At 40.5% G+C, this 15641-nt stretch overlaps 1 protein-coding gene across 3 annotated transcripts in view; it reads right to left on the bottom strand.

Annotated features, from left to right (window-relative positions):
- Nucleotides 1–15641, bottom strand: part of taok2a (TAO kinase 2a) — a 42638-nt gene that overhangs the window by 14106 nt on the left and 12891 nt on the right. For 2 of the 3 annotated variants that reach the window (XM_062050376.1, XM_062050375.1), the window contains exons 2-12: nt 11010–11150; nt 5291–5362; nt 5104–5205; nt 4996–5041; nt 4828–4924; nt 4653–4766; nt 2747–2838; nt 2342–2435; nt 2193–2274; nt 304–474; nt 27–236 (exon numbers count right to left, since the gene is read on the bottom strand). In XM_062050376.1, the coding sequence (XP_061906360.1) occupies nt 27–236; nt 304–474; nt 2193–2274; nt 2342–2435; nt 2747–2838; nt 4653–4766; nt 4828–4924; nt 4996–5041; nt 5104–5205; nt 5291–5362; nt 11010–11141 (1212 nt within the window). In that variant the 5' untranslated portion in view covers nt 11142–11150. Of the gene's footprint in view, nt 1–26; nt 237–303; nt 475–2192; nt 2275–2341; nt 2436–2746; nt 2839–4652; nt 4767–4827; nt 4925–4995; nt 5042–5103; nt 5206–5290; nt 5363–11009; nt 11151–15641 lie in introns of those variants that run through there. The other variant, XM_062050377.1, reaches the window with a different exon arrangement.

The raw sequence follows: 15641 nt of genomic DNA, 5'->3' as shown, positions 1-15641 counted from the left end.
GCAGCGTGAGAACAGTAGGTGTTTACCGTGGGCCGGTGGATGATGGAGCTGTTGGACGTGACCGTGTGTTCGCCCTCCTGCATCATGGCCATCTCGCCGCTGCTGTCGTCTGAGGCGTCGGCCAGGCTGTTGACGGAGCTGCTCTGGGAGCTGGCTGAGATGGACATGCTGGGTACGGACTGGGAGCTCTCCATGCTGTTGACTGTACCTGTCCTCAACAGGTACTGCTCCGCCTCCTAACACACACACACACTGAGTACATCACTCAGCTCTTTTCGCGCTCCCTTCTCTCTCCCAGCTCACCTCCTCGTCCTCTCCTCCCTCAGACACAGGGCCGTTCTGCTGGGTCTCCTGGAAGAGGATCTTCTTCATTTTGCGGTACTGCAGGTTGTCCAGCTCTCGTACAGCATCCTTGGTGCGAGCGATCAGGTCCATAACCGCCGTCAACGGGCGCTCGCGACACAGGAAGCGATGCTGAAGACGCAGCAGAAGAGGAGAAATGGAGTCCAAGTAATGTTCTGCATCCTCTTCACCCAAGATCAGCTAAACTAACACCCAAGTGGAGCTGACAAAAATAGTGACTTGAAACAAAAGCTGCACCAATAGACGTGAATTGTGCCACTGGGATGTAACAATAAACAGTAATCATGATTATCACTGTAAAACTTCTGAAGGTTATTATTACCGCTTTAAATTAACGCGATGGAAAAAACGTGACTGATAACTGCATTCTGATAAACTCACGGACTGACTAGCGCTAGCTCACGAGCTTGAAGGGGAATTGCGTTTTTTTTTTAATTGTGTCTTTCATTCACAATGTAAGACAACACGTTTTACTTTTTTTATGCATTCTAACTCGTAAATAAGCGCTATCAGGGTAGCCAATAGGAGTCGCTCTATTCCGCCTATAAAGCACTCTAAAAAAGATTCGAAGACCTCCTTTAAGATTTTCTATCCACCCTTTAACTATATACATGATGAATGTAGTAACATTTATAATAACATGAACATATTAATTTCACAGACGCAAAGCAACGGTCGTTTTTCCCTTTAACAACAACACCACTAACCATAGCAGACTTAATGACAGACAACAAAAACTACTTTGGGACAAATGATGATCAGAAACATATATTTTTGATCCTGATTATAAGGAGAATGATCTACAAATTTTAGAAGTTTCATGTGAAACAGATCCAGCTTTAGTGAAACACTAAGCATCATGTAGCAATATTGCTAAGTGCTAAACAAGATATACAAACTATGAACATAATAAAACTATCACTTACTGTACAATATCTGCTCTCACTGAAATGCCGACTGGTGGGATGTTTATACCTTCCCGTTTGTATGAAGAATTAACCATAATCTTCACGCAGCTTAAACAAAAGGTTCCTCAAGTCTGTTTGTGTCTTTCTCGCCATTTCCGGGTCTAAGTTGGATGTCAAAGTGTTTTGTTTTCTTTTACAACTTTTTGAACAATGATTAAGCTGTCTCCAATAGGAAGTGAACTCGCGGGACGTCACATAAACCGGACATGAAGCAAAGTGAACAATTTGCCTTTATCAATAAACAAAAAAATAATTCTAAAAAAATAAAGATTGAAAAAATTGTGTCAATTTATTGTAGTTATTTATTTAATAAAACTTGGTTAAAAGATTTCAGCATGTGTTTAGTCCATGTGTGAGTGAGTGAAGTGAAGTGAATTATATTTAAATAGCGCTTTTCTCTAGTGACTCAAAGCGCTTTACATAGTGAAACCCAATATCTAAGTTACATTTAAACCAGTGTGGGTGGCACTGGGAGCAGGTGGGTAAAGTGTCTTGCCCAAGGACACAACGGCAGTAACTAGGATGGCGGATGTGGGGATCGAACCTGCAACCCTTAAGTTGCTGGCACGGCCGCTCTACCAACCGAGCTATACCGCCCCACAATGTTTTGTTTAGCAATATCATGAAAAAAATTATAACCGTGACAATTTTGCTGACAATAACCGTGATATGACATTTTCATGTGAATGCAGCTGAGATAGGATCCAGCACCCCCCGCGACCCCAAAAGGGACAAGCGGTAGAAAATGGATGGATGGATATCCCTTCTCAATATATATCAGATTCTTGTAAACAGGTGAATTCATGAGGATTCCACATTAAATCTATGGAAGCTAAACAATCAAAGTGTTCCAGTTCTCACATTGAGCAGCACATCAGAGGTGGGCCGGTCCTGCGGAATCTTCTGTAGACACGAGTCCACAAAGTTGCGGAAGGAGTCGGACCTTAGTGAGTTGCAGGATTAGTTGGTTAGCAATGAGGAGGGTCAATACGGGGGTCATGCTGTCTCACCAGTGATTGGACTGCAGGACGGGGCTTTCGTTCTGAGCGATGTGGTATAAGGCACTCATAGCGTTCATGTTGAACAGGGGCGGCTTCCTCTCCGCTGTGACCACAACACATGATAGACTTTTCCTTTCATCTGCTACATCTCCATTCAACCACTCAATATTTGATTGGAAATAAGATCAACTCTTTTGGTGAAGACTGGCACAATACCTCAACAAATGTGTGTCAAAGTCAACCAAATCAAGTGAAATCTGATAAATGAGGAAATGTTTCTTGAACTCATCTTGATGAGTTTGCTTGTGTCAATATTGATATCTCTGCTTATTACTGCTGACACGTTATTGATTCAACGACATATTTCTTCAATTACACAATGGTGCTTGACAAAAGAGCGAGTGCATCTCCTACCCAGCTCTATGCAGGTGATTCCCAGCGACCACACGTCCACTTTGCCATCGTACTGACCCTCGTCCATAGCCAGGATCACCTCTGGAGCCATCCTGCACAAGCACAGCACAGGTAGGGCAACATTTGTACCATCTTTAGATTCAATGGGAGGTGTCAGAAGTTAGCTTCTGTCACATTTTCTTATCCGTATTTATTATTTGACACTAGGGATGTATCGATATGAACATTTCTTATCACGGTTATTGTGACTAAAATAATCACGGTTATCATTATTATCGTGGTATTGTTGAATGTGCTCAAAAAGTACTAATGCACGCACTGAAATCTTTTAACCAAGTTATATATTATTGTTTTAGACACACTATTTAAAAAAGCCACTATTTTGCATATTTTGTGTTTCTGATGCTTCACTGACATAGTGTTATATGTTTTAATGGATAAGCTTTTATTGTTTTAAACATTGCTTTGGACTGCAGCACTTTAAGATTTATTTCAATGAAAAGTGCATAACAAATCTTAATCTTATTGATATTATTGTTCATTACTTCTGGCGGGCGTCATCCTCTGTTCAGCGGTCCTTAAAGGCACCGTATAAAAACACCTTTGTCTCATATTGCTCAGAGTATAGAATGATTACTTTGTGCTAAGAGTGCACAGCTTGTAGTTTCAATTTTCAAACTGAATATCTTGACAGTAAAATATTTATATAAGTTTAGATTGGGGTATGTTTTGTCTTAATGGGGAAAAAACTAGGCCTGGCCCAATAACACATTTTGCTTGAGGATATATTGACCTACAAAGTATTACCAATATACAATTTTTTTAACATTATTTTGAGACCAAATTAACCACTAATGTTAATACATAATATTAACGTAAGTATAAACTTTAAAATGCAAAAAAATTTTGCATATAAAATTTGCATAATGTAAAGTTTTAAATACCAATAATAATACCAAATATAACAAACAAATAATAAAAAATATATATGCTCTGTTAGCGAAATTTTGCACTTGAATATAAAATCACTATCAAAAGCAATAAAATAACTTCTGTTTTTGTGAAGGCGTTGCTGGAAGACCATCAAATATACACAACCAAAACAATAAATAAAATCTTCAAATGACATTGTGACCAAAATGATCACGGTTAATATTGAATGTGCTCATAATGTACTGACGCACACACTAAAATCTTTTGACCACGTTATTCTTTTAATAACTTAAATAAATAAGACACACAATATACTTTCTTGGCAGAGGAAACATCAAATATTGTACTGGCTTCATAAAAGCCATATTTTTATTTATGTGTTCAAATATGTTTATCTTCTATTTTAATGTGTAACCATTTAAAAATGTTTTTTTAATAAATGCAAATATGGTGATCGGTTTGTTTCACTTCCGGTTTATGTGACATCACGTTAGTTTGTTTCCTGTTGTTTGGACGTCCTGTAGTTTCAACGTGACGCCGTGGAGTTTATTTTCAAACACTTTGTTCTAAGGCAACACAGCCTTTAAGTTCATTGTGAATACAGTGGAACCTCATTTTACAAACTTAATTGACTCTTGAGTATGGTTTGCAAACCGAAAAGTTTGTGTAGTGAAGCAGAGTTCCCCATAAGAAACAATGTAAACATGAATAATTGGTTATAGCCTCGACAAAAGTTGCTATTTAGTAAAAAAAAAAAAAAAAGTGCTCTTTGAAGACACTACGATGTATAGTATGGGTGTAAGGATTCATTTGAACAACGATTCGATATTTGTGATAGCCGATACAAATTATTATAATTTAAAGTGGTAATATTTCAGTGGTGATCATTAACACCGCTTATCATCACATCCCTATTGACACTAATGTTTCTTGACTGGTGTGCTCCATGTCGCTGCACACTGGTGCCACTCACCAGTAAGGCGTACCCACGAAGGAATTGGCCGGGGCCACGATGGAGGCGGAGCCAAAGTCGCCCAGTTTAACTTGGCCTGGCTCCGTCAGCAGGATGTTGCCTGCTTTCACGTCTCTGTGGGCAACATCATGATAACAGAGAAGCATGACGATGCAGAGAAGAGCTTGGACGTTACCTGTGGATCATGTTGTGAGAGTGAAGGTACGCCAGTCCCTGCAGTGCACCGTGGGTAATAGCAGCAATCTCAACTTCCTGCAGGGGCTTTTTGTGAACTGCAAACGACAAGGAGGTCAACAAAAGACACCCAAGCAACCGTGATGACCATCTTTTGTGCTTTTCTGACCTTCTAGGAGATCGGAGGCGGAGCCTAGGCAGTACTCCATCACCAGCTGCAAAGGACAAAACAAATGTCTGAAAAAACACGAAGGTGTCACACACTAATTGGACATACCCATGCTGTGTGCTCCTTCAGGTAACATCCACGATACTCAATAGTGTTTGGATGGCGAAGTTTCTGCAGGAACTTCACCTCCTTGATGATGTCCTGCCATTTCTGCACACGAGAGCAACAACACTCGATCAGCATTCGTATGCTACGTGTAGCCGCATGCACACGCCCGTGTCCGCCGCATGCTCACCTCGTTTGTCTGCTTGCCGCTGTACGACATCTTCTTGATGGCCACCACTTCATTGTTGCATACGTCTCTGGCCTGAAATAAGAACATATGGCTTTAAAAAGGAGTGACTTGATATATTATTAACACACTTCAGAGTCATGTCAAGATGCAACACTATGTGGCCAAATACCCAGCTGTTCAGTCACTTTATGGAACAATTCCCCTTTTACTTTGTGTGCGGGGTATGGCTGCATGAGTGCTGCGATTTAAAAAAGAGACGAAAAAGGGAACCTTTCTCATACAGGGCAAAGGGCTGGTGCTTGAGCAGTGCTTATTACCATCAACTTCACTAATTTTTTTTTTTTAAAGGGGAAATGCACTTTTGGGGAATTTTGCCTATCGCTCACAATCATTATGAGAGACAAGAACAGACTTGTCTTTTTTTTTTTTAGGATTCTAAAGATGATAAAAAAAACGCTTGCAAAATGCGGCTAATAGAATTCACCATTGTAGCCTTTAAAGTCCTCTAAAATAACTTCAAAACCCTCCTTCAAGGTTTTATATACACACTGATAGTAGGGCTGGGCGATATGGCCTTTTATTAATATCTCAATATTTTTAGGCCATGTCACGATACACGATATATATCTCGATATTTTGCCTTAGCCTTGAATGAACACTTGATACATATAATCACACCAGTATGATGATTCTATGTGTCTACATTAAAACATTCTTGTTCATACTGCATTAAGATATGCTCATTTTAAACTATCATGCAGAGAGGGAAATCACAACTAAGTGAATTGACCAAAAGTGTATTTATTAAACAGTTATCAAGCAGTGGCACAAACATTCATGTAATTTCCAAAACAGAAACTGCAAGATTGTCAGAGACATTTTATAACAAGCTCTGAGTGCACTTTTGTGAATGATGTCACCAAGATGACTTATCAAAACACTATATTAAAGTGTACTTTTTGTACAGAACGCCACTACAATAGTTAAAAACAAATAAAGTGCACTTTTGTGCATGATGTCACACAAAATATTTCAATAACTGTCAAATAAAAATGAGCTGCATAATAGGAAATCAAATAGTGTATGTTTTTCGCTATGTGGTAGGTTACTGTGGACGTTATCTCCTTCTGTTGTTGATTTTTTTTTTCATACGGTGTTGATGTGGAAATAGTTGCTTCGGCATTTTGTTGGTGTGGCACCGGCCGGAGATGTTGACATGCAGAGTTTCAAGCACTCCTCATTCTCCAGCGGGTGACTTTTCAAATGATGCTACTTTAGCAGTGCTGCTACTTTTTGTAGCAACGCTTTTGCCGCATAAATGTTGAACATATTCCCGCTTGAAGCCAAACCACCACCAGACGATGGATCCCGTGCTGTTTTTCTTGGGAATTAATTCTTCCTCTATTTGTTACCAGATTCGCACCTTCTCTCTCTCGTATTACCACCCGCACCGCACCGTTAGCATCACAGCTAACGTTACCATGTCGCTACCTCTATGCTGCGCGGGAGCGTGTGACGTTGCACACGTGACGTGTGTAAGAATGTGCGCTTGTTTTATGTATCTGTGAGAAAGAGAGACAAGAAAGAGTGGGAAACGCATGCAGTGTAATGCCCGCAGCTAAAAGCAACTGCGTGAGAATGTATACTCGAATATCACGATTTAGTCCTTTTCTATATCGTACAGAGACAAACCCGCGATATATTGAGTATATCGCCCAGCCCTAATTGCAAGCATATATACTGTATAATGCAGTAACAGACAAGTTCATAACAATATGTAATATGTTCAATATTTACAGTATTTTGATCACTTTAAGCAATACCGGAACTTATTTCCTCAGCGCATTTATTTTCATTCCCATAGAAACGCATTTCCGACACCCGGCAACAAATATGTGTTCCTACTTCCGAAAACAAACGCCTGTGTTCTAATCATGGCAGACTTGGTAACAGAAGACGACTATTTTTGAAAAATTAGGATTCACATCTTTATCTTTTTGAAGCTGAATACACGGAGGATGAACTACTGATTATAGAAGCGAGCACAAATAGAGGGTGAAATATTGAAGCATACGGAAGCCGAGCGAGTGAGGTCGATGTGACTTGACGGTGTGAATGTGGAACTTGGGGACAACTGGAAAACTGGAAAAAAACTTCCCTGGCCAGCTGGACCAAGCGGACAACTGTGCATCAAGTGAGTGACTATACTATCAATCATCAAACATGCAGCACAACAAACTTGTTGGTACAACTACAGTACATATGCTGTCGATCGAGTTGTGCACAACCAAAACATGAAATGAGGGCCAAATCTTTACAGGTACTGTAATATGATCATTAGGGGTGTAACGGTACACAAAAATTTCGGTTCGGTACGAACCTCGGTTTAGAGGTCACGGTTCGGTTAATTTTCGCTACAGTAAGAAAACAACAAAAGAAATTTTTTTTGGTTATTTATAGGGATGATGCTCGGAACCGGTTTTCCCGGTTGTTCGATAAGAAAAGAACAGAGTCCTCAGACTAGAATCCCTTTTTGAGAACCGGTACCCGTTATCGAGACCACCATAGTAAAGAAAAAGAGTTGGTTCTTTATTCGAATCCCTGGGAATGAATCCCGTCCCGACAAGAAATGCTCCGTGGGACATCACAAGAAATGACGTCACGTAGCTCAGTCATTAGGCACAGATAGCGAAAGCAGGAAAAAAATGGACCGGAAAAAGCGCTCCAAGGTGTAATAAAGTTCAAAACAAAAGGTTTAATCCACCGAATAACTTTACTGAGAGATTTGAGCAGGGTACAAACACATGACGAACACTTTTACGACAAACCGGAAACATAGCGACGAGGCTAGCAACGCACCTCCTTTACGGCAGCTGTCGCAACGTTCTTAAAGCAACCGCAGCACATACATATATATACAACATATATGACATCTCCCTTTTTTAACTTTTGTTTTTCTTTCTTTGTAAACAAAACAAAATCACACTGTATATGTGTTGTCTGTCTAATTATAAATAATGCAGACGAGGCATGTTGGCTGAGTTCTTGACGTTTACTTTCACAGCGTGCTCATAACCTCATTCTTAGCTGCCGGGTGGCGACATGCAACAACACTTTTCGGGGCTACCGCGCATGCTCGTCACTCCCGTTACATGCTGGGTAGTGTAGTTGTTATATTCCCTAGCTCATAACATCACATCTTTCCCCCTATAAAGAAATAATGTTAACTCAATAAATTGTATTTCTTTTTTAGCTTTAACTTTTCATTTTTTAGCATTGTAGCCACATTTGCAAACAACTTTTCTCTTCATAGACTTTTCTTTCAATAAAGAAATAAAGTGCAAAAATGTCAAAGCATCATAACAAACAGTTATGTCAACACTTTTTTTTTTTAACAACTCGAAAAAACTAAGAGTTCTTAACAACTCTCAATCAGCCTCTTAGGTGGCTGAACATGTCTCTTAGGTCTAGACAGTCTCTCAACAGCAGGTGACGCGGACACTGCTGTCAGTCCTTGGTCAGCAAGGTCAGGCTCCGTGTCAGCAAGTTCTGCAGGTCCAGCAGAGTCCTGTTGAGCCTTTTCCTGAGTAATAGCTGTAGTTAGTATGTTCCAATAGCAGCAGAAGTGCACTTTTTGGAGAGCTGTATTATTTTCAGTTTTGTGCCCAAGGGACTGATTTTTTTTAACACTATATTATTATTTATACACCTATTTGTGTTACTGTATATATTTGTTTTTCTGAAAAATCCCATTTAATATACTTTGGGTAACAACAGTCAATATTTTATTCAACTTTTTTTTTTTTTTTAGGGGGGTAACAGTCAATATTTATTTATTAATTAGATTTTATTTTTTTCTTATATAATAAAAGTGAGCTTTTGTTAAACCAAATATTGTGTGTTTTTTTCCATATACAACAACCTATCTGGACTCGATAAGAAAATCGATAAGGAATCGGTTCGATAAGAGGATTCGATAATAGGCTCGAACTCGATAATTTCTTATCAAACATCATCCCTAGTTATTTATTTACCAAATTTGTAAACAATGGCTTTATCCTTTTAACATTGGGAACACTATGATAATATCAACATTAAACTGCCTCAAGTTGTTGCTCAGATTAAATAAAATGACAAAACTTTTCTTCTACATATAAAAAGTGCAACATTAAACAGTTTCAAGTCAACTCATCATGCTTAATTTATTACAGCATTTGGGAAGCCTGTAGTTGATTTTTATTATGTAAATGTTATATTTTTATCAACATGTGATAGCAGGGACCCTGCCATTCAAAACTAGGCTGCTACATTACTAATGATTACACACACACACACACACACACACACACACACACACACACACACACACACACACACACACACACACACACACTGCACAATGAACTAACACACACACGCACGGCACAATGAGCTAACACACACACCGCAAAATGAGCTAACGTTACGCTAAAAGCTAATTAGCCTTCACCTCAAGCCAGGACTGTGAGCGAGCTGAGCTGCAGTTTGTTCCTAGAATGTCAACGGGCTCATAGTGATGTTACTAGTAGTTGACTGGGAGGTGTTTATTTTAATTTGGGGAGAGTCCGCTGCCTGATGCTCACCTGCTAAACACCTATCTACTAACCCCACCACAGAAGCACTGATTCCATGCGCTCTGAATACGCACTGCTGATTGGCTATTACCGCTCTGAATACGCACTGCTGATTGGCTGTTACCGCTAAGGTTGTAACCAATCAGATGGTTGTGTGGGTGGGACAATGCTGGGTACTGAGACTGACAGAGATAGAGGCAGAAAGCAGAGCAGCTTGTTAAGACTTTAGCTTAGGCGGCTACTTAATATGTTCGTGTGGAAACTTGTTCGGTACGCCTCCGAACCGAACCGGAACCCCCGTACCGAAACGGTTCAATACAAATACACGTACCGTTACACCCCTAATGATCATGTTTTTCAGTCAATACAGACTGGTGTCCTATTGCATTTCGTTGTGCATAACAAACTCAAAAGCCATTCAGCTGCTGACGCAGAAGCTAGCTTACAGCTTAAGCTGTAGCATGCCGTCGCAAAACAATGTGTTACTACACTAGAAAAAGAGTACCGTGGTCCATCCATCCATCCATTTTTTACTGTTGTCCCTTACGGGTCGCGGGGGTTGCTGGAGCCTATCTCAGTATTTACTCTTATTACAACAATGTCGCTACAGCTTGGTTATTATAAAGGTTAGGGAATGTAAATTAAGTGTTGTTGGCGGTTTTTGAAAGCATTTTCAAAGTGATTTAGAGGCAGAATTGATTGAGCCAATTAGCTGCATTGCTAGCCACCTAGAGCGAGATGATTATTACAAATTACGATGCAAAAAAACCCTAAACCTTTGTCCTCATCTCTCATAATAATTGTGAACGATAATTGAAGTTCCCCTTTACATACTAAGTACTGGTATCATATGTGTATATATTGTATCTGCTAATGTAGTTATGTTGTTGTTGTTTTAAAAAATGCCAAATATTGGCGCAAATAATCGGCCTGGCCAATATTCGGTCGATCTCTAGTGCTAATGACGTCAGAAGCTGCAGACTCTTTTTAAGAGTATTCCATTGGAGACACAGCTTCTGTTTCAACACAGAAATGAGCTGGCAGAAAGGTTTTGTACTTGGTTTGGCGCTGCAAAGTACAGAAAAGTTGAAAAAAAAAGTACTCACAAAGTAGACAGCTCCAAAGCTGCCATGGCCGATCTCCCTGAGGTCAGCAAACAGCTTCTCTGGGTCATCTCTGCAGAAGAGGTCCGCCACGTCCGGGTCCTTAAGATTGCCCGCCCGTGCGCTCGAGGGCATGGCCAGGGCCTGGAGGGGCGCAGCATGAGTAAATAGTGCAACATAAGAGCTCACAACCAGGATATAAGAATAATAATATTGCATCTTTGTTATTCATGTTATTATAAATGATAAATGATAAATGGGTTATACTTGTATAGCGCTTTTCTACCTTCAAGGTACTCAAAGCGCTTTGACAGTATTTCCACATTCACCCATTCACACACACATTCACACACTGATGGCGGGAGCTGCCATGCAAGGCGCTAACCAACAGCCATCAGGAGCAAAGGTGAAGTGTCTTGCCCAAGGACACAACGGACGTGACTAGGATGGTAGACGGTGGGGATTGAACCCCAGTAACCAGCAACCCTCCGATTGCTGGCACGGCCACTCTACCAACTTCGCCACGCCGCCCCTTATTGATGTGCTTTAACACTCCAATGTATCATGCATCCTCCAGCTGGATCCTCTCCCACAGAAGTGGGATGTGGAAGTGATGGAGGAGGAAGACTGGAGATGAAGAGGAGCATGAAGAACAGCGTGGGAGCAACAAAATGGCAGTTGCTTCTCACAAAGTGTACTTTATCATGGGTGGCGAGTCGTGTTGTCACGTTAACCCACCTTTGCAGCACTTGATGTGTGGGAGGGACTAAAGACAGGTGTGATGCTACAATACTCATCATGAGAGAGAATAATGGCAATTATCACGTAATCATTTGACAGTATTTCTTAGACCATTAAAGAGTTGTGCTTTTTTTTAAACGGACCAGCACCCCTGCGACCCCGAAAGGGACAAGCGGTAGAAAATGGATGGATGGATGGATGGAGACAGCTGATATTGACGTGTGGTGGTGCTCACAAGGCTGTAGATTGTGAAATATTCCTTCAAAAAGTTGTACCCCGAGGTGGACCACTCTTCCTTGCACAGCTGTGGGCTGACCTGGCTGAGCCCAGAAGAAAATCACCTGTGATGATGGACTGGACTCCCACATGACCTATTAATCTAACAATGCAATAATCTAACAATATTAACGTAACAATTCAATAATTGTACCCACTCGACATCCATGGCAGCCGATTACCCTGCAAGGGTGGTCCCTACATCTGTGATCCTGTATCAAGGTTTCCTCGTTTTCTCCAGCTGGGCTTTTTCGAGTTTTTCCTTGCACAAATGTGGGTTTAGATCGGAGGATGTCGTCGTAAGTTCGTGAAGCTCTTTGAGGGACTTGTGATTAAGGGATATATAAATGCACTTTAATCGATTGATTGAAGTAATGCATGCTCAGGGAAGCACAATTACGTATCCATATTCTTTGTTACACACATGCAAACGGTGTGGGAGAGAGTGCATGGCTTTCCAGAACACCAGCTGCAATTTGAACAGAAGCTGCAACGGCTAATATCCATCCACAGAAGCAGCTTCCAAGTTACTCATCCTGGCTTTCGTGGTAGCAAATAAACTATGTTTCTAAAAAGTACTGTTAGCAGTGAAGGACTCCAGCAGTGGTTCTCAAACTTTTTTCACCAAATACTATCTCAGAAAACACTTGGCTCTCCGAGTACCACCATGATCGTAGTAGGCTTAAGTATTCATTAAAACAAGGCAGATATTTAATTTAACTAGGCTCCAGCATCCCCCGCGACCCCGAAAGGGACAAGCGGTAGAAAATGGATGGATGGGATGGAAGTATATTTTAAATATTTAGGACACACTTTGTCTTGTTATTATTATATAACACCCTTTCTTTGCAGTTTGTGTTTTTGTTCGGAATAAGTTCCAAGATCGAGGATTCCAATTTTGTAGTCTACAGTCATTCATTGTTAACTAATGCCAAAATTGTTCTTTGACTGTGATAATAAACATATGTTTAATGTATCATAGGATTTTATATTAAAATAAAGCTAATAGTGCCCTATATTTTTGAAAAGTATCGAAATACATTTTGGCATCGGGACAACACTAGCTGGTACTGCACCATCCCTTCCAATGCTGGCTTGATCCTTCAAAGTTCATTCATGTAATTCTCAGCAGTGAGCAACTATGACACTCTGACTATTTAGCTTTTTAGCTTCATCCATTAATTGAGTAATTGTCTTAAACAGACTCCAACCATGTGCCCAGTAGTAAATGGATTTATGTTATATATTCTACTTTCAAGGTACTCAAAGCGCTTTGACACTATTTATACATTTACACACACATTCACACACTGATGACAGAAGCTCCCATGCAAAGCCCTAACCATGACCCATCAGGAGCAAGGGTGAAGTATCTTTCCAAAGTACACAACGGACGTGACTAATGGCGGAAGTTAATGCCCTAACTTACATTCTTTTTTTTCTGGTGAATGCACACCATCAGCATTAAAGTTGTACATTTAACATGTGTGCATAACAATCAAAACACTCAAAGAATGTAAACAAAATTGTAAAATCACTTTGAACACGTAACAATAGGCTCTTAAAATGTAGGTGCAAAAAAAAGGAGTATGTAATAAATGTTTAATAAAGTGTAAGAAAATAGTGCAAAGTGTGAAAATGTAAACATAGAGAAACCTGAGAAGAACTATTTTCCGCAGATTTAGTGCGAGAAAGTTTCAGCTGTGCTCTAAAGGGTAAGCACGACTAAGGTGGTGTGGTACTACCGGTCTTGCATTATTTCCAGACCACATTGGTCTGACTAAGATCCCTTTGAAAAAATCTCAGAACGTCCCATACTGTCCAGGTGACTTTTCCTCTTTTATCCACAATTTCTTCATTTTGACTTTCTCTTCTAACTCCACGCAAAGAATCAACCGCCAGACAACAAGATCGCACAACCAAAGTTGGTAGTAAATACTGTTACCTGATTGGCTGTTAGCGTGTCACTCCCACTGATCAGTGATCACTTCCTGCGTTGCTCGGTTACCGGAGAGCGAGTGTCTTTGTTCATACAACAAACCTTGCTTTGCAACTTTTACTTTCTAACGAAGAAACAAATATACATATATTGAATGTTTTATCGCATTTCTTATATCGATTACGTGTCTATCCTGATATTATATATCATTTTACCCCCCAGGCCTTTGTGTGCATTAATAAAAATGTAAGAAAAAAACAACTCTCCGCTGTTCGCCACCACACAGCTCAGTGTGCACGCACACACACACACACACACACACACACACACACACACACACACACACACACACACACACACACACACACACACACACACACACACACACACACACACACACACACACATACACACCACCTTTTTAAAGTGTGCCCTATGTCTGCCTATTAAAGTTCCGGGCACTCCAAGCGGTCCAGATTTTGGCATTTTTTATTGGTTACACTCAAACAATTAATCGAAGCGGCAGAATATAAATAAAAACGTTTTACTAGTTGAACTAATGGATTAATTTGCAGCCCTATCAAACAAACGTTCCTTCTCTTCACAGTGACATAATTTCACTCAAATTACATTCATTTCCACCACTTTACGTGTTTAATAGTAGATGAATTCAAATCATTAATTCAGTCCACAATCGCACGTTAGTGCTGGTAAGATACAGCTGTCAAAGGTAGACTGACAAAAACATAGCTGCCAATTTGTGTCTCTCCGACAGAAGACACTGGACTGGATGGACCCGGGTTCGAACCAACAACCTCCAGTTTCCGGACAATCAGCTCTAACAGGATTGTGTCCCACCTTCATCATCCTGCTCTCATCATCATCCATTCTTTTCTCACCGCAGTGTGAAAAGAAAAGTGTGTGTAAGAAGGCGGATGTGGAGCAGATGTACGTGTGTGTGTGTGTGTGTGTGTGTGTGCATGTGTGTGAAGCGTGCAGACAGCATCAGCGGGCCTTAGTGATTCAGTCAATGCATAAAGAGAGCCTTTGGGTCTACGTCAACCAGCGCATCAACCCCCACCCAACATTCTTTCAAAATGCGGTCAACCAATTTCCATTTATACATTTTGTGGCCTTCAGCGGCCTGATGCAGCTCGACACACTGCGAGGAAGCGGACGCATGCAGCTGCTGGGAGAAGTCAGCGCCTGTGAAGCATAACATGACAATACACTCCGCACAAGCAATCAGTACGTGTCCATGCACTAAATTAGTCCTACTTCTCAAATAGTTGGGCTCTAAATAAGCCTCCTACAGCCCATAGAAACACCTTAATCCGATCGTGTTTGTTTTTTTGAAAAGTCGGACTAACACACCTGGACTATGCGATTGGAAACCAGATCTCTTGAGGGGGCTGGGGGTGCGGCAGGAAGAACCTTTAGTATCATCCATGCGCGACTAACTGGTTAATAAAAGTGCCACTGACTGTTTACAGTACAGTTGTCATTCACTTCAATTTCAGTGAATCGCGCTAAAAAATTAATATCTTTATATGTATACTTTCACCGGAAAATATATAGAGATATGTATCGAATATTGAGTTCAAGTAAAAATATATCGAGATATACTTTTTCATCCAGTCCTATGAAGCAGGTATATTAAAGGCAAATAATAAAGCGTA

Source organism: Entelurus aequoreus, linkage group LG06, assembly GCF_033978785.1.
Source record: "Entelurus aequoreus isolate RoL-2023_Sb linkage group LG06, RoL_Eaeq_v1.1, whole genome shotgun sequence".
Classification (NCBI taxonomy): Eukaryota; Metazoa; Chordata; class Actinopteri; order Syngnathiformes; family Syngnathidae; genus Entelurus; species Entelurus aequoreus.
The sequence above is the reverse complement of the archived record's forward strand: the minus strand, read 5'-3'. Positions and strand labels throughout refer to the sequence as shown.